Raw genomic sequence first — 24,184 nt, 5'->3', positions numbered from 1 at the left:
TGGAGGGGGCACAAAGAGGCTGCCTAGCACCACTCCTCCCCTCCCCAGTGATGGGGAAGGTGATGAGTGACACTGGGATCATTCACCTGGAGGAAAGGAAGCCAGGCTCCAGGCGGCTGTCAGCTGGCTCAGCACTACTCTCTGGTTGACTCCTGCTTTGTTTTCTCCAAGTCTGGGGGAGGGGCTTTCCCAGAAGGAACATGGGGTCCCTAATCCCTACCCCACTGCCTTCAAAAACTCTGGTCAGCAGTCCCAGGGATTTGTCCCACTGGTCTCCCTAGAAGAGCAGAGAACACAGCCCCTGGGTGTCCAGGTGTGTCGCTTTCCCAGTCCAAGGAAATACTTTCTCTTCCCGGAGGATGCAAAAGCGGATGCTGTCTTTCTGGGGCAGACTGCAACCAAAGGGCAAGACAAGAACCCTTCCTGGACAAATGCAGGGTCAGTGCTGGGACCCCCTTCCAAAGTGTGGGAGGCTGAGGCACAAGGATGAGGGCCAGTGCCTCAGGGCTCTGGGTGGGATCCATGCCGTTGGTCAGAGGGAGACAGGCCTGCTCTGCAGGGAGAGCCACCAGGAGCAGAGGCCACCCAGGTAACCAGTCTTTCGGATTCGCATCATCTTTGGAAAAAAAAAAACACCTCATTCAATTATCTTGTACTTTCTTGTCAAACAACTTTACTTGAGGCAACAGGTGAAATATAATTTAACATCACAGTTGAAGGGCAAATGGGAAAAAAAAACAAAACTCTGAGGCTGAAGTCTGTCTTTGAAGCCATATTTCCCACGTGGTGGCAGCCCTAGGGGCTCAGGGGACAATGCTCGTGGCCTTTCTCAGGGCCAGGTAGCCGGTGACAACATCGGACGGGAGCCTCCGGATGTAGGAGAACTCTTCGATGGAGCTGAACCGCAGCTTGCTCTGGGGGTCTGTGTAGGAGGCCTGGGTGGGAAAGAGGCACAGTATAGCAGAGAGAGTTCAAGTACAAGTTTTCAATAGGTCTTTTCCCCTCCGTTTCCCATTTCCCTGCAAGAGACATGCATCTTGGTTATGTTGTACCCTGTCACAGAGAGCACTAACTTGCTCCCTTTGGCAGAGGTTCATTAATCTTCCCGGACTTGAGCAATGCTTCAGGGTGTGGGGAATAACAACATCAGACTCTGGAACATTCTCATGGGGACCTCAAGGGTTCCAAGCAACAGGTCCAAATCAGATTCATGACTTCTGTCCCTCCCTGTTTTCAACCCCACGCCTGCCTTGAATAATCACTCCTGGACAGGAAGTGTGCCCCCTCCACTTGTGGCATGCCCACCCCTCTCGGCTCCACGCCACCTGGCTCCGAGCGCTCCCTCTCCTGCTCCCCACACCCTGTGCACAGCGTGCCCGGTGTTGGGGGCCCAGCCACACCTGTCCCGGGAGGGAGTCCAGCACCATCTCCTTGAACCCTGCACTTCTGAGCAGGCCTCTCCTTCACACCGGAGCCCTCAGTGGCTCCTCGCCATCCTTGGGACAAAGGCCCCAGCCTTCGGCATGGCTCATTGGCTCTGAAAAAAGGCCTGGGCACTCCTGCCACCCTAGCCTCTTCCTGAGCTGCTGGCCAAGCTCTGGTTCCCACCAGCCTGGCCTTCATCCCTCCTTCTTGCCATGTACCCTTCACCATCCTCCCTCCCACCCCACCCCGCTCTGCTTGGTAACCCCTTACTCATGCTGAGTGCTCAGCCCCAAAGCCTCAGCCTGTGTGTGGCCCCACAAGACCCCCCACCATGGGCCCGGCTCCCCCCTCCAATCTGCTATCACCAGTAGCCCTCCCAGGATGCTTCACCAGGCTGTTTTCAAGTTTATTGTCTACATGGCACTCTGCTTCCAAGTTCCGGGGGACAGGAGCCCTGCAGACTGCGAATCACTGTGCACCAGCTCCCAGCGTGGCCCCGAGGACACAGTGGGAGGGACATTGATGGGGCTCGAGTTTGTACAAAGGATGGCGAGATGCATGACTGGAGGGACAGATGGGTGGGGCAGTATCAGAGAGGAGGACTTGCTTCCCACTGCCTGACGTCATCAGCCTCTCTGGGCATGCTTCCGCATGCTTCCAGGAGGCAAACTGCATTCGCTGTGTCCCTCAGGCTTCCATACAATCTGAAACATGGGGTTGAGTCATTAAAAAAAAAAAAGATGATGCAAGATGCTATTAAAGTCCAGAAAGATCACATCCCATCACTCATACAGATCGTCTGTGGAGGGAGGTGGCTCGGAGAAGGGAGGGGCCTTAGGGAAGCAGCCCCACGCGGACGGGAAGCGAGCTGTCCTGTTCTCAGGATCCAAGGAGTCTTTGCTTCTTCCCCTGAACTGGTGGGGCATGGCCTTGCTGAGGCCTGAACGTCAGTGTGTCACCAAGGACACCCGGATGGATGGCTGCTCAAAGCGAAGATGAACGAACGCTCAGCGGAACAGTAGAGGTCTGCAGTCTCCCTCTACTACACTTCCTACGGCAGCCACAGGCGGGGGGCTTAGCTGGGAAGCCAGGCAGGACCATGCGTGAACGAGCGGAGGGTGGGCAGCCCTGAGCCCTGAGCAGGAAGGAGCGCGTGGCCTGGGCATCTGACTCTGATCGTCTGTCCTCCACGGAGGAGCCGGCTCCAGTCTGGCTCCAGTCCATCGCTGCCTCACTCCCACTCCCACCCGTGCTGAGCCAGCCCGCCCAAGGTCAGCTCTCTCTGCCAGGAAGGCTGCTGACCACAGAAGGCCCTGTGGCTCCAACCCAAAGGGCACTGACAAGACTCGGACAGACTGGATTCCCCCAGGAGCCAGCGTCCAGTCTTCTGAACAGGAGGAGGGCGCCAAGCGACCCCAGGGCTGGGCAAGTAAAGACCCCCCCTCCCACGGTGCACCCGCCCGGATTCCCTCAGGGAATGAGACAAAGGCTGCCAGTCCCCAGGGCAGTCCGCGAACAGCTCTGCTCCCGCTTGCTCGCTGCAGGGCGAGGCTGCCAGGGCTGTAGGCCGGCTCTCCCAGAGGCACAGTTCTTTCCACAGCTGTGGCCCGCGTGCCTGCCTGCCGTGCCCACATGGGGGTGGGGGCTGGGGAGGGAGGGAAGCTCCTCAGCTGGCGGCTGGGAGCAGCTGGCTCCGTCTATACTCCGGCCAGGCTCAGTCCTGTACTTACGAACTTCTGAATTGTGAGTAACACGCTCTCCTTAATGGTGTCAACATTACAGTTGAGACTTAAGCGCCCATTTAACACCATCTATGAGGAGGGTAACCCCTTACTCATGCTGAGTGCTCAGCCCCAAAGCCACAGCCTGTGTGTGGCCCCACAAGAACCCCACCATGGGCCCGGCTCCCCCCTCCAATCTGCTATCCCAACAAGAACCATCCCCAAGCCCTCTGTCTGCGCCCGAGGAAGCACTGAGAGGTGGGGACTTCTGCCTAAGTGCTATTCTGCTTCGTTGCTGGCCTAGCCCTGCCATGAGGCTAAGGAGACAGACGAGTCAGTGTAACACAGTACCTCATGGGTTCCGGGGACAGAAAAGGAAAAATTAAGGAGATCTGAATAAACTGTGGGTTTTGATGAATAACAATGTATAAACATGGATCCACTGATCGTAACAAATGTAAAATACAATTCAAGTTAGTCATAGGGAAAATTAGTGTAGGGTCTATGGGAATAGCTGCACAGCTGTCTCTTTTTCTATAAATCTAAACTAAACCCAAAGCAGGCAGAAATAAGAAACTAGGAACAAATGAACAACTGAAAGCAGCAACTAACAAACAAAAACAAACTCACTGCCACTGAGTCAACTCCGTCCCATGGCGACTGTAGAATTGGCCCTGTGGGTTTCTGAGATTGGCACTCTTGACGGGAACAGAAAGCCGCCCATCTCCCCCAACCACTAAGATGGCAGACGCAAATCCAACATTCCCTTTAAAGGCAAATAACAGAAAGATGCCAGTTCAGACATGTTGTCTGGGTGAATAAAGACCAACATTCAACTATATACTTTCTACTATAAAGTCAGAGACAAACACAACACTACCAAGAAAGACATAGCCTGTGGACATAAGCCCATCACAGTTGGAGCAGCTACACGGATTTCAAGGTGACTCCAGAGCAGTGACATAATGCTGAAGGCATCAATGCTCCACAAAGACCTCATGCTAAGCAGCTCAGTGCCTTAACAAGAGAGCTTTAACACACACAAGGTCGAAACTGAACACTCATGGGCAAATCCACTATGACAGTAGGAGGCCTCAACACTCAGCTGTCGGTACCGAATTCAACAAGCAGGCAGAAAAATCAGTAAGGATTTTCACAAAACAAAGCTAAAAAAACAAGTTGACCCAATTAGCACTCACAAACCACTCCACCCAAAGACAGCAGAACACACCCTATTCTCAAGGGCAAATGGACCTTCCCCATGACAGGCTTTAGTTTTCCAAGGTGCTCTGACAAACCACCAAGGCAGACGTGGGGCAGACAACACACTCATCCTCTCCCAGTTGGACGGAAGCCCAGCGTGGGTGGTCCTCCCTGACCAAAGGTAGCGGGAGAGAAGGGTGGAATTCCTCTCTGGAGGCTCTGTGTGGAGGACATTTGGCTGGTTTGCCTTTGCCAGCTTCCAGAGGCCACCCTCAAGAGTCTGGCAATGGCACAGGGCGCAACGCTGCCCCTTGAAGGACCCTGGTGATTCCGATGGGTCCACCTGAGTGTCCAGAACACTCTATTTTTAGATCAGGTGAGAGGCAACCATAATTGCTTCTGCACCGTCATCCCTCATTGTCACAGGACATAACATGTTTATATTCTAGGGATGAGGACCTGGGTATCTTTGAGGAGGGGGCGTTATTCTCCTCTAACAGGAGAATGAATAAACAACTTGTGGCATATTAATACAGTGGAATATTATTCAGCAATAAAAAAATAAAGGAACTATTCCTTTATTTATATTATATACATGATATAAGATTGATAAATCTTAAAACATCCTACTAAACAATTACCATCAATAAATATGTAAATAAAGCCAGACATGAAAGAACACATATCATGAGATTCCATTCACATGAAGATATAGAACATGCAGAATGAACCTATCGCGATGGGATTCGGATTTCTGGGCCTGGCTGGTGGGAACTGCAAGGGACACAAAGGGAAAGCCCTTGGGGCTGCTGGAAATGGCTGAAGACAATGGTCAAGACTTCATACTGCACACTTAGACCATGGAAATTTTATCCTATGTAAATTATACCTAAAAAAGGTTGAGTCTAACAAGAGACAGGACAGTCATGAAACAATGCCTGCAGTAAAAAAGATGGCACCCGCTCAATGCAAGAACACTTTGTTCTATTAAACTGGCATTCTCTGATGCTCACCTTCCCAACACGATCGCTGAAGACACAGCAGGTGCATAAGCAAATGTGGTGAAGAAAGCTGATGGTGCCTCGCTATCAAAAGATAGTGTCTAGAGTCTTAAAGACTTGAAGGTAAACAAGGATCCATCTAGCTCAGAAGCAACAAAGCCCACATGGAAGAAGCACACCAGCCTGTGTGATCACGAGGTGTCCATGGAATGAGGTATCAGGCATCAAAGAACAAAAAATCAAATCATTGTGAACGAGGGGGGAGTGCAGATTGGGGACCCAAGACCCATCTGTAGGCAACTGGACATCCCCTTACAGAAGGATCTCGGGGAGGAGAAAAGCCAGTCAGGGTGCAGTACAGCAACAATGAAACATACAACTTTCCTCTAGTTCCTAAATGCTTCCCCCTCATACCCACTATTATGATCCCAATTCTACCTTACAAATCTGGCTAGACCAGAGGATGTACACTGGTAAAGATAATTATTGGAAACACAGGGAATCCAGGACAGATGATTCCTTCAGGACCAGTGGTGAGAGTGGTGATACCAGGAGGGTAGAGGGACGGTGGAGTGGAAAGGGTGAACCGATTACAATGATCTACATATAACCTCGTCCCTGAGTTATGGACAACAGAAAAATGGGTGAAGGGAGACAACGGATAATGTAAGCTATGACAAAGTAATAATAATTTATAAATTATCAAGGATTTGTGAGGGAGAGGGGTGGAGAGAGAGGGAAAAATGAGGAGCTGATACCAAGGGCTGAAGCAGAAAGCAAATGTTTTGAGAATGACTGAGGTAGTGAGTTTATTGTGCCAACCTGGCCAATAAACACATGGGTTAACTGAAGGCTGGAGGGATAAATGGCTCGGTGAGCCTCGCCTTTCGAGTTCTCGGGTCTCTTGCTTTCTGATGGTTGGACCAGGGTGAAGCTGCCTTGGCCAGTTCCCTGCTTTAGCTGGCAAAGCTCACTTCCTGCACGACATCCCTTAGAAGCCACGTGGACCTGCCCTGATGCAGCTTTGCATCCATGTGGAAACCCTTGCCATGCTGAGATGCTTACATGTTCACGGACTCTGCTTTCCTCCTGCAGTTGGCATCATTGCATCTGTTTTGTGAGATGGAAGAGGACTTTGTGGATTGGTGTTGGACAAATGGGTTAATGTTGGACTTAGGGGCTTGGGCAGCACTGGGTTGGGATGTTTTATTGATGCACACTTAGTCTTATATAAAACACTCTCTTACACATGAATTTCTGTGAACTTGTTTCTCTAAAGTACACAGACTAACACAATGATGATGACAACAATGTACAAATGTGCTTGAAACAATGGATGTATTTTGATAGAGTTATACGAGCCCCCAATAAAATGATTTTTAAAAAAAGATGGCACCTATGCAGGGAGGAATTCTGATCAAAAAGAGGCAAATGCAGAACAGAATTTCAAATTCTCATGGACTTCAGACTTGGGAGTCTGGAGACTGGGTGAATCTCCAAAATTGTTGGCCTTAAATAATCTTTAAACCAAATGAGCCCGAAAATCTCTTTAAAACCAAGTAATAGTTTAGCTTACCTAGTAAAACGGTTTGCCGTAAGCATTAAATTTTATACGGGATTAGCACTAATCTATATGGGACCCAAGAGGCGTGGTGGTCTCGTGTATTCCACACTGGGCTTCTAAGTGCCAGGTCAGCAGTTCTGAATCTCCAGCTGCCCCGTGAACAAGAGGCGAGGCTTTCTCCTCCTAGAAAGCTTCACGGTCTTGGGAACCCACAGCCGTTGTTCTGCTATGTCCTATAGGGATGCCTTCTCAAGGTCCACACTTCATCTCCTATGTCTGTAGGGGCAGGAATGAGTCATTCCGACTAGGTGGTCGGTCCCAGTCTCCTTCTTACAGCAGCCCTGCTGGTTTCCAGTCACTGTGATGGGGACGTGTGGGGTGGAGATCAGAGGACCAGACCCAGAAAGGAGCCAGCCAGGAGGTGAGCGCCAGTTCTGGGTCTATTTGGATTCTGTAAAAGATCTCATTTGGAAAAGAGGTCCTGGTGCTTAAGACTAAGCTTGAAAATGACCACCTTGACCGTACGGCCCCTTCCTGATGCTTATGTTTGAAAAAAGAAAAGAAAATTAAAAACAGAAGTTCAGCAATGAAAAAACAAAGGAGTTGTTTCTTCCACGTGACGGCCATAGTTAACAAGCAGAGGAAGGGGAACTGAAAGTCGAGCCTGCGGGCTTCTGGGGCAGCCCTTCCTCCTGGCAGCCCACACCGACAGCCCAGGTGGTGCCCACTAAGGAAACACAGGAACACCTCCTCGTAAACCTGTTTCCCACTGCCAGTGCACGGGCTCCCGACTGGAGCTGTCTAAGTCAGCGGTTCTCAACTTGCGGGTCTCAACCCCTTTGGGAGGTCAAACGACCCTTTCACAGGGGTCGCCCGATTCATCACAGTACCAAAATGACAGTGATGAAGTAGCAATAAAAAAATTTTACGTTGGGGGGGGGTCACCACAACATGAGGAACTGTATGAAAGGGTTGAGAGGATTGAGAACCACTGGTCTAAATAGTCGTGACTCTGGAATCTTCTTTTCAGGTTAATGTTCTAAATCAGTGAGGTGGACTCATACTCACAAGGAGACCGGAGACGTCGGAGTACTTCTTGGCTGGTTTAAAGGATGGAGGAGCATCAATACTGAAGTCTGGATGGGAGGAAAAGGAAGAAAACCAAATTGGCTTCAAACATCCAAACCTTGACCCTTCTATCTAGTACTGTGTAATAAGAACCCCGAACTGTTTAGTTTGTGGCTGAGCCTGCAGAGAACTTTCTGGGGCTTACCCAAAGAAGTAGGGGAGGAGTCCTGGGAACTACCACAATGCTGATGATGAGCTGTGGGCTGAAGGTCAAGCGCTGCCCTCTCACCACAGACCCTCAACTCCAGCAGACCCACCCCCGGAAACCCATCTGCCCACAAGATACTATGCACAGTCTCAGAGTTCCCAGGGGAATGGGGATGAGATGCCAACCAACTCACAGATTGGGCCCGGGCACCTGGACATGGACGTGTATGTCCACAGACAGACAACTGCCTGGCTTACTTGTCACCAGCCTGGGTCACCCCCGTGGAAAGGGTGCAGTAGGTCAGGTGGACGGAATAGGGAGCCTGCCCTTTCCTTCGTGTTAAAGGGCACACCGGGCAGTGTTTTACACAGAGGTGGCCATCCTGCGGCATAAAGCCGTGATCCTGAGGCTCACAGAGCTGGCCGTCCGGCAGGCCGGGGGAAGCTCTCCGGAAGTGAGCTTCCTGGTTCCTGGGAACCAACTTGAAGAGTGGAACAAAAAGTTGGTCTAAAAGAAACACTAATATTATTGTATCAGGCCCTACTTCTCCAGCTGGGAGATGCTGGAGAGGTGACCCTAGAAGACCACACACTCATGACAACACAAACAAACAGACCCCACACGGCCAGGATGAAGAAGCACACCCACAGGTTCCCAGGCTGATCCCACTGGAAACTCCAGCGACAAGCAGTTTCCCGCTCCCCCTTCCAAACACCAGGCTGGTTACAAGAAAGCCCCTGCTGTGAACATTATAAACACACGGGAGGCTCGAGATAGCTCACAGTTAGGGTCGTTCAGTTGCCACGGCAACGCCCTTTCCGAAGCGAGGATCTGTTTCAGGTTCTTCCAGGTTCTGTTCTTCTTGCCAGCCACTGCGCCTCCATGGCCGGAATGCTCGAGTGACAAGCGGGGTGCAGAAAGAAACATCAATAGAGGCTGCCATGTGAGGGCCTGCCGGGTGCGCAGTCATGGCTCTATCACACACACCCCCTCCTCGCGCTGGCAGCCATCATTTGTGCCCCGAGGATTTTGTTTTGTTTGGGTTTTGGAAGTTATTACATTGGACGCTTTAATCTTAGCTATAAAAAAGCAACGTGTTGGGGATGCCAAAGCCCATGAGTTGATGAAGGGGGAGAAACAACAGGGCTACTCTTTTTAGACTTGTATGTAAAAACAAAAATCCAATCCCTTCTTGGATCGAAACTTGCGGGATTCATTCATGAAGTTCCCATCATTTTCAAATCGACCTACTATGCAGTTAGATTTGAAATTCAGGACGACATCTCTAACCTCCCCTCTGTGGCGAGTCTCTGCCTCGTCAATGGCTGGTAATGCTGGAAACCGCATGAGCCTCAATTATGGCAGGGAGAGCCGTCCAGAAGCTTAGTTCTGCCCCATGACGTCGCCACAATAAAATGGAGTGGAACAGCAGAAACCTGCCTGTAGGCACTGATCACGCTGTATCTCTGCAATGGAAATCATCGAAAAGTAACTACGAATGGCGTCATCTGAACTGCTGTAACGTAGTCTCTCTCTCAAGAATGAAGAGACCCTTTTCCTGTTTTATGGCTGAACAGCTCAGCTCTACTCCCAGAACCAAAGGAAAGCACTGATCTTTGGGAAGGAGGCTCAAGCGTTGTCTAAATCACATTCCAACGAAAAGGGGAGAGGTAATCAGATAATCACTGAAGGACCTGCTCTCCAAACAGCACCCTGTAAAAAATTCCACAGAATTTTTACATGCAAGCCTCGGGCCTGGCACAGTGGGGGGTCGGGAGGAAAGGCCCCCGCCCCATCACTCCAGCCCATGGTGGGGGATTCTTGGGGGGGGGGGAGGAACATTCAAGTTGGTAAAGGAAGAGGTACCGGCACCACTCAGCTGTGGGCCCAGCAAAATCAGAGGCTGTGGTGTGTGTATTCTGGATTTTAAATCTGAAATTCCTTAGAAGCTTACCACAAAGTTGGGATCCTTAAATTGCAAAGGCTTGGTGGCTCTTTCCGCAGGCCCTGTGCTGAAATCGGAGGACACCATTTTACTGTCGCTCATGACCTCCATGCCGATGCCCTGCAAACACAGGCAGTGCTTAGATGGGCTGCTTCTCTTAGTCAGGTTCCCTGACTGTCCTCAGTGAGGAAGAACATGCAACGCCTGTGTGACCCCCGGGCACTTACTAGGGAAGAGTGCACCCGAGTCCCTGCAGGCGCTACATGCCCGAAGAGGGAGTACCAGCGCAGGTGGAAAAGCCACAGGGGCCTGTCGCAAGTCCTGGTCGCCAGGTTCCTGACTCCTTGTGTGCTGGCTCGTTTCATTTTGTTTGCCCAGTTTACAGAAAAGGAGACTGAGGCTCAGGGGACACGTTCTAGGCTACACAATAGGTGATCTTTGGATTCACACCCAGGTCAGGCCAATTTGAGTCTCACCATCTCTATGACACCATTAAGTTCCTCCTATTATTGATATTGAAGGAGGGCTTGTAGTGCAGTGGATTTAGCATTGGGCTGCTAACCAAAGGTCAATGGTTTGAACCCACCAGCTGCTCTGGGTAGGCGGGGGGTGGGGAGAGATGAAGCAGCCTCCTTCTGTACAGATGTCTAGCTTCAGAAACCCTATAGGATCAGCTGATGGCAATGAGTTGACTACTGATGTCCGACTGTGTGCTGAAACATTAAGGTCCCATCAGCTAGAGAACTCCGGCTGAAGCAGGATAGGGCATCCTAAGGAAAGCCGAGAAGAGACTAGAGGCCACAGGTCAGCTGGCCACTGTCAGAGTGTGCCTTGAACAAGCAGGCAGGCAGATCTATCACAAACCGAAACCAAAATCAAGCCCAAGAAATCACTGCAGATTCCTAATGCAAGAGCCAATCTTCCCAGACTGTAAGAAAAATCTTTTAGCGATTAAGATATAGCTTACATGCAGTGACGTGCACAGATCTTAAGGATGGGGCTTGAGAGTTCTGACTACTGTTTACACTTGTGTAGCCTGCTTTCTTTTTTGTTTTGTTTTAATGGTAAATGACCCGCCCAGACAACATAAATAAGCTTCCAGAGTAGAATGAGCTTGACACTTTCCTGACTTCACTGTCAGCAAAAGAATTACAGAATGACCCTAAACCCACAAAATGAATGTATTGAACATATTTGATCATTGAGCTTTCTAAGGTTCACTTTTTGAGCTTCATTTTACAAGAAGGTAATGTACTTTTACACTAACATTAAACATTTGCATCTTAAAGCAAAAACTAATCAAAAGACTAGGCGATGTAAAGAATCGGCTATTTAGCTAATGGTTACATTTGTAATTTTCTGACATCCAAATCACTAGGAACTTATTTCAGTCAGGCTTTCTCAAAACTCAACAAACTCACTGCCATCGAGTCAGTGCTGACTCAGAGGAACCCCTATCATTCTCCAGCGGAGGGTGGTAGTTTCAAACTGCCGACCAAGTGGATCGCAGCCCAACATGTACCACCACGTCCCCAGGGCTCCCCACAGCTCGCTAAGCTTCCATTATTTACAGGCAACTCCAAGATGACATTTATTGGTTTCTAGTTTCGTGGTCACAATCCAAGCAAATAATACCCCTTCAGTGAAGAGAGACATGTAAAGAGAGGCAACCTGGACCTCTGCTGTTATGCCCACCACCCAGACCAATCCCTAACCATATCTCACTACTTAGAAAACCAAATTCACATGAAGCAAAATAGTCAAAAGGTAGTCTGTGATGGACATAGTTGAGGTGATTGTACCAGAACTTTCTCTCTAGCTCCTCAAGAGTCAATCCAGATTCCTGTTCCACAGACGCAGTGGTTCCTTTCCTTGGCCAGTGAAATCTAAAATATAATTTGGCTTTCTGGAAAGTGCCTTTCTATTTCTACCCATGAGGAAAGCTTCATTTTTATTTGCTTGCCTCCTTTGTTTCAAATATGTGATTCAACAGTTTATAAATGTTTCCAATGACTTCATTTCAAAGTGTACTTCTTCAGGGAACATTTGAGAAGGTGCCTTTTCTTACAGGTTGACTATTTCTCACTCATCAGGGGTCCAGTGAGTGGTCCTGGGCAATTTTCCTGTAGGAGCAAGTCCAATCACAGTGAATAGGTGCTTGCTAGCCTGATCAATAGGTTATACCTTTTCACCGATTTCGATATGTGAGTCATATGCTGCTTTACTGTCCATGAACCTCAGTCAATAGACCACCAGGAATGTTTGGAAAAAGGAGTGAATATAACATCTGACTGGTCCAGAAAACAAAACACGTCAACACATTTTAATGGCTACGTTTTCAATAAAACTCACAGCCACCTACAATAATCCTTGGAACTTTTCTGACTAGAGTGGAACATCAATTTTAGAAGACTCACAGATTTGGCTGGAGGTGGCACGAAGCAACAGTCATACATAAGTCATGCGCTTTTCAAGAGGGCAGCAATTCCGCCAGATGACACATCAATTGGCACTGCTCGCCCAATGCTTTAGCAGTGTTCACACCTTTCTTTTAGTTACTTTTTTAACTGAAAGGGAACAGGCTTAAACCTAGAAATAAAATACACGGTTTCCTTATCTACATATTCTGCATCTTGGCCATGAGACCTCCCAAGCTTTCACCAGAATCTTGCACTGTAAGCTCAGGTACAGAATCTTCTTGCTTTTTTGGAATTGTATATGCCACTGTAATTCCTTTGGGTAAGTCAGGAACTGGACCTGAAGAATTTTTCAATTCCTCTTCTGAAACTTCAGATACCACCTTAACACCCCACTCATTATCTTCATGTATTATTTCTTCCTCTTCTTGAGAAACCTCCTGTTTGGGCAGTGCTGCTACCTCTTTCTGATATGCGTCTTGCTGCTTCCTGCAATTCCTGTCATCACACTGAGGATTTGGCTTCATGGACATAGTAGGAAAAAGGGCCTGCAACGCATTGTATCCAATGTGAAAATTCACAGCACCAAAACTTTAACACATTTTGTACCAAGATTCCAGCCACCACTCCCATCGTGGTAGGAAGACTAGCTGCACAAACACCTTCTCGTTTCAGAGTTTCCTCGTCAATATTTGCAGGAACTACGAGCGGTGGTGCATACACAAAACAAGCAGATTCTCCAGGAATTATGAGCTGTAGATGCCCCGAAACGGCATTTTCACTAACTCCAGATTCCATCCATGTTTGTCCAAGTTCATTACAAGCTGTATTTGCAATTCGAGCTTCAAAATTGTCCACACAGCTAAGAACTAAGTCAACAGGCTTCCCCTCTTCTAATCCACCATTACTTATTCTATCCATGAAATGTTGAACGTTTTCCACTGTGGTGATATTATAGTTATGTACTTCAAGAAGAACGTCGGGATTAATATTCCTCAAAGTATACTCTGCAGCTTGGACTTTACTTCACCCTGCGTGATGAGGTTGGAAGAAAAGCCTGTTCATATTGGCTAATTCCACCTTGTCATAGTCAAGAAGTAGCAGCTTACCAATGCCACATCTTGGCAACATTTCAGCAGTCACTGCCACCTCCACCAACACCTACTGTGGCTACAGCAAAGGTACGGATTTTCTCATAGTCATTTAACAATTTCCATTCATTTCAAGGCCATCAGACAGCTGTAAGGGTTGGCATCCACCACCTCCGGGCTCATCTCGATGCGGGTCCAGCCGCCCCCTTGGGCCCACCGACTTCTCTCCTGGGACAGTTCCACCTCCAGCTGCAGCCGCTCCACAGACGCGGCCATGGCTGGGACTCCGGCCACCAACGCTCCCAGCCCAGACCCACGACAGCTTCCTAACCTGCTTTCTTATCACCATTTCCATCATTCCAGAAAGCTCTTTCAAGTCGCTTCCTCATTAATACCTTCCATGCCCAGGGGCAAGCTTCACTCTGAGTGTGACATTACTTTAGCCTGTTCTAGACCTTCATCTTCATGAAATTTGACAGCGTGGGCTCTTGTGTCTTAGCTTCTAGGGTGTGACATAAGGTTTTGGAGACCAGACAGCCTGGGATGTCTAAGAAAATATTAGTTCTTCTGTTCTGACAGCATGTTCCCTGGGTAGTTTGTAGATGGTTTCTCTCCCTCTCACTTAATTAAGCTCCCCTCTAGGTCCAGCCTCCTGAGAGTTCACGGCCCTGGTACCATCCTCACTGAGCAGTCTAAGAAGCGATCAGATGCATCAGGTTTAGGAAAGTCCCTTTCTGGCTTCTAAAACTGGCAGGTGCCCTTAGACATGCTCATCTCAGGTCCCTGACAGTCCCTGGGCTTGGGTTTTGTCCTCAGACTTTTCAAAGTCCAGGTCCTGCCCTCTGGGTCTTCCCTCCAAGGCCCGCCAGCTACAGTCTTCCTCGGTGTCATGGAGGTAATCCCCTGGCAGTGCTGGTAGCTTTGTCTCCCACGTCAGAAATACTCATTCTCCCTGTTTCTGCCCCTTCTATGATTCCTAGTGGGGAGAGCCGTCTGGAAGGCCTGGGTTGTTGTGTGCATAGTGAAAGGGAAGGGGTACAGCGGTTCTTCACACATGGGGGTTCTTTGTTGTTTCTAGGCCTCCCATCCCCAAAGGAAAAAAGAAAGAGAGAGAGAGAGAGACCTGAGAGAACACTGCCAGACAGAAATGCCCCAAGTCCTTAAGACCCAGGTCGGTGGCACTTCCTCAGATGCCACCAAGAAAAGTCAGCCCCTCAGCGAGCCAGCAGAGAGCAGGCGCATCTGTGAGCCCTGGGAGCATCTACTGAGAGTGAGGGGCCGTGACGTAGAGAGAGCAAGCCAGAGGAGAACATGCAAGTGCCTTTCCAAAGGGATGCCTGCTGCCTGGTTTCCTCAGCCTCGCTGGAGCAGGGCCAGACAGGCAAGTCAAGCTGAAGGCAGGACAAAGAGAGGAGGCCTTCTCACACGAAGGGGACCCGAGCTGCTTGCTGCCCCGAGATGGTGGAGGGCTCCCTTTCCACTCTCGCTGGGCTCCCTCCAACAGCACACCAGCCCCAGGCCAGGACCGGCCTTCCCGCTTGCTTTGCTTGCTCTTTATTCCTGCCTCGCTCTTCCCTCTCCCTGGGCCGCAGCCAAGCCAGGGTGCCTGCGTCTATTCCGGGCCGGAGAGGAGAGAGGGGGAGAGCGACGACTGCCAAGCAAGGACCCAGCCCGTGGGGTTTGGCTGTCATAAAACAAAACGAAAACTGATCTACAGTTTCCACACCACTAAACCACCATGAACGCGGCGAGACGTTACGAGATGCGAAGTGGACGCCCAGAGAGAAGGAAACGAGGCACCGCCCTCAGTGGCCGCGCAGGAGGAGAAGCTGGCCGTGGGCACACGGGTGTGGGGAGCTGGGGGCGCGGCCCGGGTCTGCCCACTGAAGACCAGATGCCCACCAGAGTGGGCTGCAACTCCTGGCCACCCCCTGTGTGTCACTCAGCAGGGACCCTCGGCCCTAAGGCACTCCATGGCTGATTCTGGGGAGAAGGTTACCAGGCTTCTTGGCGGAGGCACCTCTGAGTGAACTTGAATAGCCAACCTACTGGTGAGCAGCCACGGATGCTAACCATTTGCACCACCCAGGGGCTCCCCAAACTCTAGAACCCCAGAAAAATGACTTCACCTCTGCAGACAGCGAGCAGCTTTGCCTGCCTCCGACTGAGACGTAACGATGACAGCGGTAATCTGTTTATGGTTACCATGTCCCCTGGCTCCTCAGCGAGCACTCCGCTGCCCAGCGACAGCTGCTTAGAGTGGTCTGCATGCAGAGCTCGCTCTAGTCTAGAACTAGTCAGACGCACGAATGCAGCTGCAAGCGGGATATGTGAGCCTGTCCACTAAGTCGAGTACAACTTCCTCGAAACATAAGGGAGCCATTCGAAAGTCTAATTGAGTCTCAACAATAACAACATACATGACATTACATATATTTTAAAAGTCTAATTGAGAAGACTAGCAGCGTTCTTGAAATAATGCTAAGTGAAAACAGAATACACTATATTATTAAATACCAAACAAAAGGATGAAAAACCATACATGTGGAAAACATAAAATACAATGATTGGGGGGAGAGACTGGGCGACTTATATCCACTTTTACAAAGTACATTACAGTGCCACCAAGTCATTTCCACCCCCCCCCCCCCGCGAGCCCATTTACCAAAGCCTGAGGCGCTGCCCCACCCGCGTGCTCCGTTCTCACAAGTGTTGTTTTGTGGGAACCTTGTGTCAAGCCATCCATCTCCTAGAGAGACTTTCTCTTTCACTGACCCCGCACTTTACCAAGCACGATGTCCCTTTCCAGGGGACTGGTCCTGATGGTGGAGTGGGTTCCCCGTTGGGCTGCTAATCAGAAGGTCAGTGGTTTGAAACCACCAGCCTCTCTGAGGGAGAGAGGCGAAGCTTTCTACTCCCATATAGATTTACAGGCTTGGAAACCCACAAGGGCAGTTCTCCGTCCTAAGGGGTAGCTGTGAGTCAGAATGTCCTTGATGGCGGTGAGTTCTGAGTTTGGGGCCCTGCCTGATAACATGCCCAAAGTGCACGAGGCAACGTCTCACCATTCCTGCTTCCAAGGAGCAGCCTGTACGTTTTCCAATAAAATTTGCTTACATATCTGGAAGAGCAGGGTAAAGTCAATATTCTTTGCCAACATCATAATTCAAATGCACCAATTTTCTCTGGTCTTCACTGTCTAGCTTTTGCATGCATATGAGACCACTGACGGTACCGTGGCTTGGATTAGGCACTTAGTCCTCAAAGTGGCCTTGCTACTTTTAACCCCTGAAAGAAAACATTTTCAGTGGATTTGCCACCATACAAAACGTAGTTTGCTTTCTGGACTGTTGCTTCTATGGGTGTAGACCAAGTAAAATGAAACCCTCACAACGGCGATCTTTTCCCTGTTTATCATAATGCGGCTTATTGGACCAGTGGTGAGGACTTTTGTTTCCTTTACACAGAGGCGGGATCCTCAAGTCTGTTTTGCTTTCAGTAAGCAAGCACTGCTGTTGGCATATCACTGGCTCTTAATGAGCCTCCTCTTTAACATTAAGGTGGAGGTCACAGTGATTAATTCAAATCAATCAAGGATTATCTGGCTGCTCTCCTGACAGAAAGTTCCCATCATCTGCACTATCCTCTTTAAAGAAGCAATCGTTTTCTCAACTCTGGATGGTTTGTTAGAGGCTCCTCACCACAAGGTCAGCAATTTGAACCCACCAGCCGCTCCATGGGAGAGAGATGAGGCTTTCTGGTCCCATAAAGAGTTACAGCCTCAGATACCCACAGGGCAGTTCCACTCCACACTATCAGCCCATTCGGAACTAGTCAGAATAAACTTGATGTCAGTAAGCTTGGGTTTGGGTAGTAACTATCAAAATAAGTCTATTAAGTAGTTACCAAACTATAAGTCAGACTTTTCAGTAAATTTTATCAACTTGAGTGGGAATTTGGAAAGCCCAACTGCCTTATCCTGATTCAGCAAAATTCCCCCCAAATGCATTTTCTCAGTACCCTGGATTTGGATTATACCAGAGATCTAATTATGAGGGTGCTTCACAAAGTTTATGGAAAAGTGAAATGAAAATAGAATTTTTCTATGAACTTTTGGAAGCCCCTTTGTGTTTCTTTCCATGTATACAGTGATAGCATATCAAGAGCATTTGAGAAAATAGAATGTGGGGTCTGGAGAGCTTGCCAGAGTTGTGACGCTATCTACCATCCATTTGCTGTGGAACCTCGGGAAACTCCCTTAGCCTCTCTGTGCCTCAGTCTTTAATCAGTAAAATGGGAAGGGTAAAACTCACACATGGCTGTTTTGAGAACAGTACCTGGCTCTGTTCTAGGAATAGAACAGAATACAGTATCCAACAGATACAGTCTATAATACAAACAATAAATATTAATTATTGTAAAATGTCTTATTTTAAAAAAATCACTTTATTGGGGGCTCATACAACTCATCACAATCCATACATCAATTGTGTAAAGTATATTTGTACATTCGTTACCCTCATCATTCTCAAAACATTTGCTCTCCACGTAAGTCCCTGTCATCAGCTCATTTTTCCCCCTCCCTCCCTCATGAACCCTTGATAATTTATAAATTATTATTTTGTCATATCTTGCACTGTCCGACGTCTCCCTTCACCCACTTTTCTGTTGTCTGTTCCCCAGGGAGGTCATATGTAGATCCCTGTAATTGGTTCCCCTTTCTACCCCACCCTCCCGGTAACGCCACTCTCACCACTGGTCCTGAAGGGATTATCCGTCCTGGATTCCCTGCGTTTCCAGTTCCTATCTGCACCAATGTACATCCTCTGGTCTAGCCAGATTTGTAAGGTAGAATTGGGATCATGATAGTGGGGTGGGGGTGGGGATACGTAAGCATTTAGAAACTAGAGGAAAGTTGTTATGTTTCATTGTTGTTACACTGCACCCTGAATGGCTCGTCTCTTCCCCAAGACTCTTCCGTAAGGGGATGTCCAGTTCCCTACAGATGGGTTTTGGGTCCCCACTATGCACTCCCCACCATTCACAATGGTATGTTTTGTTTTGTTCTTTGATGCCTGATATCTCACAGGCATCGATACCTTGTGATCACACAGGCTGATGTGCTTCTTCTATGTGGGCTTTGTTGCTTCCAAGCTAGATGGCCGCTGTTTACCTTCAAGCCTTTAAGATCTTTTGATAGCCGGGCACCATCAGCTTTCTTCACCACATTTGCTTATGCACCCAGTTGTCTTCAGCGATCATATCGGGGAGGTGAGCATCATGGAATGCCAGTTTCATAGAACAAAGTATTCTTGTATTGAGGGAGTACTTGAGTGGAGGCCCCATGTCCATCTGCTACCATAATACTAAACCTATAGATATATGCACATAAATTTATTTCCCCATCCTCATAAATATATTTACATATGCACATGCCTTTATTTAGACCTCTATAAATGCCCTTTGCCTCCTAGCTCTTTCCTCTATTTCCTTTTACTTTCTTCTTGTCCCACTATCATGCTCAGCCTTCATTTGGGTTTCAGTAATTCCTCTTGGTTACATTGCCCTTTAGCAGTGGATCTGCCCTCCAAGCACACTGCTCAGAGGAATCATTTTCAGTGTCATGGCCAAAATGGATAGGAAACAATACTTCGTAGATTTTCACATCATGATCAGCAGCTCCATCAGTTACATGAAAAATTCAGATCCACACAAAACTGCAATTCTAAGAAGACAAAACTTTGGCACAACTTGGCAAGTTTAAACACTTCTGAGTCATTTCTACTGAATTACAGATCCATCTTGTTGGAATGATGAATGAAACTGCTTTCGTACCAGGAAGTTAATATGATTTCCTGGGACGGCTGTAAAGGAGACTGTTAGGAATGTTTTCATCTAAAAGACATTTCCTTGAGTTCTTGAGGGCTTCTGAGCATTACGTCTGTTAACTTTCCTCTCAAGTTCAAATTCACTGCATAAAGAGCATGCACATTTCCTGAGAATAAATCCCGCCTTAAGAGCCACAGTCATGATTTAGGAAGCAGTCAGTGGCGGCTTTTGGGGAGAGACATTTGGCACGGATTACTGGCACACACAATAAGAGTGGCACCGCGTGGTTAACAGCATCACTGAGCTCACTAGGTTGTACAAGGCAGCAATGCTAAATTCACAAGTGCTGCAATATAACACATGTTTTATTTTTTTAAACACATATTTTAAACAATTAAAAAGAATTCATGATACCAAGTCATTTAAAATTGTTTTTAAAGCACTTGAATGTCTTAAGTAAAATTTTTAAATTCCATGTAAGTTTTACACAAAGCAAAGACTGAAAGTATTGAACTAGAAATTCTTGAACTAGGGAAATTGATATGCTGAAAGATCTGTGAAATCCCTTTTAACTCAAGAACCAGAGTCATTCAGCCACTAGGCTAAGGACACTGGGCAGTTTGGGTTAACTTTGCATGTGACCCACTCCAGCCTAGAGTGTGTCCCCATGTTGAAGTCCATCACCACTCAGTCCATTTCAGGTCCCTCTGCCCCCACCATTCTCCTTGGATTGCCATGGCCAAGGCGGGGTCCCTGTCCATCTTGTTCTGCCACACCAGGTTACCAACGGTCTAGAAGAGTCTGCTCTGCTCATAAAAATGACCGCATTTTCCTTATTGCTTCTTATATGTGGTGTATCAAATTCTAGGATCATTCTAAGATTCCTGGGAACACATGCCTTCTCCCAGTTATTCAATCAAGCATGAAGATAGGTGTCGCTGCAAAGGGATTTTGCCGATGTAATTAGGGCCCAAATCAGGTGACTTTATAAAAAGGAGATTATCCAGGTGGCCCTAGCCTAATCACATAAACCCTTTAAATGGCATCCAGAGACTGAGAAGTTGGAGGGGTTTGAAGTGTGAGAGGGACTGGGCACAAGCTAGAGTCTTCCTGGATTGCCTTTGAAGATGGTGGAGGCTGACTGTCAGTGAAGAAACGGGCACACAGTTCTACCACGACAAAGAATTGAGTCTGGAAGTGGAATTTTCTCCAGACAAGAACTCGGTCTGACCAACACGTTGGTTTCAGCCTTGGGACATCTAGAGTCACAATGGCAGGGCTCTGACTTACAGATATACCGGGGTTATTTTAAGCCATAACTTTGTGCTAATTTGTGGCTTATCTTCCTGGGAGATTTTTCGGGGGCCAGGGCAAGCTATATCCACTCCTGAAATGTCTTAGGCACACTGATGAGAACAACAGAGATAAAACAAGTGTGTAAGGGACACAGATGTGGATACTTCGGGAAGATTCCGGCAGCCCTCGTGCTGTGGAACAAGGAGCTGGAGTGGAAGACTATGGCAGAGCAGCCTTTCCTGAGACAGAGGCCGCGTTTGCTCCCTCCTCGTGGGATGCTGAGGGAGGCCTGGGGTAACTGGTTACTGCACCTCACACAGGTTAAATGTCGTCTGGAAAGAGAAGGAAGGCAAAGACGAGAACTCACTACTCCAGGTAAAGGACCAGCAAGGGCTTCCAGCCTGTGCTGAGGGGTGACTGAGGCTGCTAAGATGGCGAAGATTCGGGCGAGTCTGAGTCAGCCCTTCTACTCCCCGAGGGCCCCGGGTTCACCAGAGCTGTGATTTCCACCAACGTGGGTTACTGAGAATTGCCAGCATCCCGGAGGCATTTAGCCATTTGCTGAAGTTGGACCTGGAAGGAGTCGATCAGGGATCCCTCTGGGTGCAAGAGCCATTCTTTCCCATATGTAATGGCGTATCCCTTGATCTTGGCACAGTCGGATATCAAATCGCGGCACATGCAAACGAAGTACTCATGACATATCGGGGGTTATCAAAAGGTTCATGGAAAAAGTCCGTTATATTTCCATGAACTTCTTGAAGGCCCCTCATACAAAACTCGCCAATGACCCTTCAAGAATATTGCAGACTCAGGTGTGCCCACTAAAAAAGGTGTGTGGAAATCCTAACCCATGTGCCTAAACAAAACCCTGTTTGGAAATAGGGTGGTTTCTTTGGTGAGGCCATAGCAGGGGAGGGTTGTTCCTGCAGTACTTCTGAATGACAGCTTATAAAGGGCAGAACAGGTAGACAGACACATGAGGGGAAACAGATGCCACGTTAGGGCCAATCATGGCCAACTCTCTAGGTTACCCATGTCCAACCGAGGGACATGTCATACTTGCGCTTGAAGGATCCGGAAATTTGCTCTCACTTTGAAAACAAGTGAACCATCCCTTCCTTGAAACATCTTCCTCGCAATCAGCTTCACTGGCTGTACATGCGGCTTCGAAAGCATTACCAAGGCTTTGCGCCTAAGACTACATAAGGACTGTAAGCATCTCTTCCTACTTACAAATTCAACACAGAGGCACACTTGGGAGCATGTTCTTAGCCCAGGGACTGCCTGTGTAAGCAAAGAAATGCCAACATTGCCAGCTGATACCCGAGGCTTAGGAGAGGTCTGCAGAAGGAATCAACATGGCTGATTTAGACTCTTTGCCTCTTTGTGAGAAAATACATTTCTATTCTTTAAAGTCATCTATTTGTACTATCTTTTATTTAGAGAAACACTCAAGGATGGTGAGAATGAAAATTAGTGCATTCTCTATTCTGGAAAATACTATTTAACAGCTTCCTGGTGGTGTAAGTAGGTTATGTCTTGGGCTGCTAATCAAGTCAGTAGTTCAAAACCACCAGTTGCTCTGAGGGAGAAAGATGAGGCTTTCCACTTCCATAAGGGTTTACAGTCTCAGTAACCCACAGGAGCAGTTCTAGTCTGCTATGTAAGGTGGCTATGAGTCAGAATCGACTTGATGGCCATGAATGTAGAGTTGGAATGAGTGAAACGTGTCCACCCTGTGACCCAGCCCTTCTCCTAGTCATGTACGCACGAGAAAGGAAAGCATATAAGCACACTATGCCTTGTATGTTTTAGAACAGCTGAGACATAAATGCCAAATAACTGAAACAGCTCAGATGCCCATCAGTTGTGGGATGTGCACACAGAGGAGTACAGGGTTGGCATAAATGAATCTCAAAAACAATGTCTCACAAAAACTCTGACAGAGCAAAATAACGTTATGTATACTGACAGTTCAAAAACTTCCTGCCATCAAGTAGATGCCAACTCAGAGAGCCCCTACCGACAACCTCTTCAAACTCCCTGTCACGGGTCAATTCTGACCCATAGCAACCCTACGGGGAGGAGAACTGCCTCTGTGGGTTTCTGAGATTATGATCCTTTATGGAAGTAGAATGCTAAGTCTGCCCTCAGAGGGTGGAGCCACAGGGGGAGTCGAATTGCTACCTTGTAGTTATCTTGGAAGAGCCATCAACTCATAGCTCCCCTCTGTACAAGTTGCCCAAAGCTGTGTCCATCTCACCATCCCTGTGCCAACACAGCTATACCTCCCTTGCCGTGGTAGGCCCTTGCCTTTGCCAGGCATGGGTGTTCTCTTCTGGAGAACGATCCCTCCTGATGCCGTGTCCAAAGTAAGCAAGAAAATGTCCTGCTGTGACCCCGGGAGATGTCACTGGCTAATTTTCAGAAGTAGATTACCAGACCTGCACACCAGGGCTGACCCTGATGGCCTCTGAAAGATGGCTGGCCCAGCTTCCAGCAGAACAGCAAAGGGCAGATCAGTGATGGAGAGTCTGTAATCCCATGGAGACTGTGCTGAAGGCCAGGCAAAGCCAATCTGCAGCCAGAGAAGTCAGGAGAGTGCTTATCTTGGGTGGGGGATGAGTACTGACTGGAAAGGATCATCGGAGAATGCCTGAAGCTCTGGGAATGTGCTTATCTGGGTGAGATCACATAGGTGGATACACAAGAGGGAGCTACAAAAATTGGGAAAATTCCATTTTCCCTGGAGTGTTTTGAAGCACCCCTCTTCCCCCCTCCTCAAAACACCGTAGACCTTTATTTTTTAAGATCTGTGTGTACATCACTGAAATATTAAGTCATGCCTCCATTAGTACTCAAAAGAAAAATGAAAAAGCACTATCAATTACCCCTGGAAAAAGGATCGGGGACATGCCTCGGGCATCTCAGGACAGCCACCACCACCACGCGCTGGGACGACATAACCAATACCCTCTGTCTTCACACTTCCCTGGAATGGCAAGTGCTGGCTTGTCCAGATCCCGGAAGTCGGGTCGGGGACTTCCAACCACGATTCCATGTAACTCGGAGCAACCCATGAGGTCAGGCAGGCCTAACCCGCTGGAGGTGGGTGCCGCTCACCCAGGGGAGCTCTGCGTGACCGCCTCGAGGGCGCAGCCGTGAAATCCAGGAAGGAGGGCAAGCGAACCTCTGCAAGGCCCTCAACCCACTGTCAACCCGACCCCGAGAAAGAGGGGCCTGTGGCGTCAGAACCACCTGCCCACCGTCCCGCTTCTCCCCAGGAGGACGCAGGCGCACAGTTCTTTATCTGAGAAACCCCGTCGGTACGAACGAAGGATTAAAGTAGTTCCTTCGCCGCAACACTCGGAACCGCAGGAAAAGACAGCGGCGCGCACCCCCAAAACTACATA

The 24,184-nt window shown here is 48.5% G+C and overlaps 1 protein-coding gene and 1 pseudogene across 4 annotated transcripts in view; both read right to left on the bottom strand.

Moving 5' to 3' along the window:
* Nucleotides 1-645: 645 nt before the first annotated feature.
* INO80C (INO80 complex subunit C) overlaps nt 646-24,184 on the bottom strand; it is a 38,058-nt gene continuing 14,519 nt past the window's right edge. For all 4 annotated transcript variants that reach the window (XM_075532569.1, XM_075532566.1, XM_075532567.1 and 1 more), the window contains exons 2-5: nt 10,145-10,255; nt 8,973-9,084; nt 7,983-8,050; nt 646-935 (exon numbers count right to left, since the gene is read on the bottom strand). In XM_075532569.1, the coding sequence (XP_075388684.1) occupies nt 804-935; nt 7,983-8,050; nt 8,973-9,084; nt 10,145-10,246 (414 nt within the window). In that variant the 5' untranslated portion in view covers nt 10,247-10,255 and the 3' untranslated portion in view covers nt 646-803. The remainder of the gene's footprint in view (nt 936-7,982; nt 8,051-8,972; nt 9,085-10,144; nt 10,256-24,184) is intronic.
* On the bottom strand, nt 12,749-14,364 carry LOC142427707 (ubiquitin-like modifier-activating enzyme 5 pseudogene; annotated as a pseudogene).

This window comes from Tenrec ecaudatus, chromosome 15 (assembly GCF_050624435.1).
Source record: "Tenrec ecaudatus isolate mTenEca1 chromosome 15, mTenEca1.hap1, whole genome shotgun sequence".
NCBI lineage: Eukaryota > Metazoa > Chordata > Mammalia > Afrosoricida > Tenrecidae > Tenrec > Tenrec ecaudatus.
Note: the sequence above shows the minus strand (reverse complement) of the source record. Positions and strands in the feature narration are given on the sequence as shown.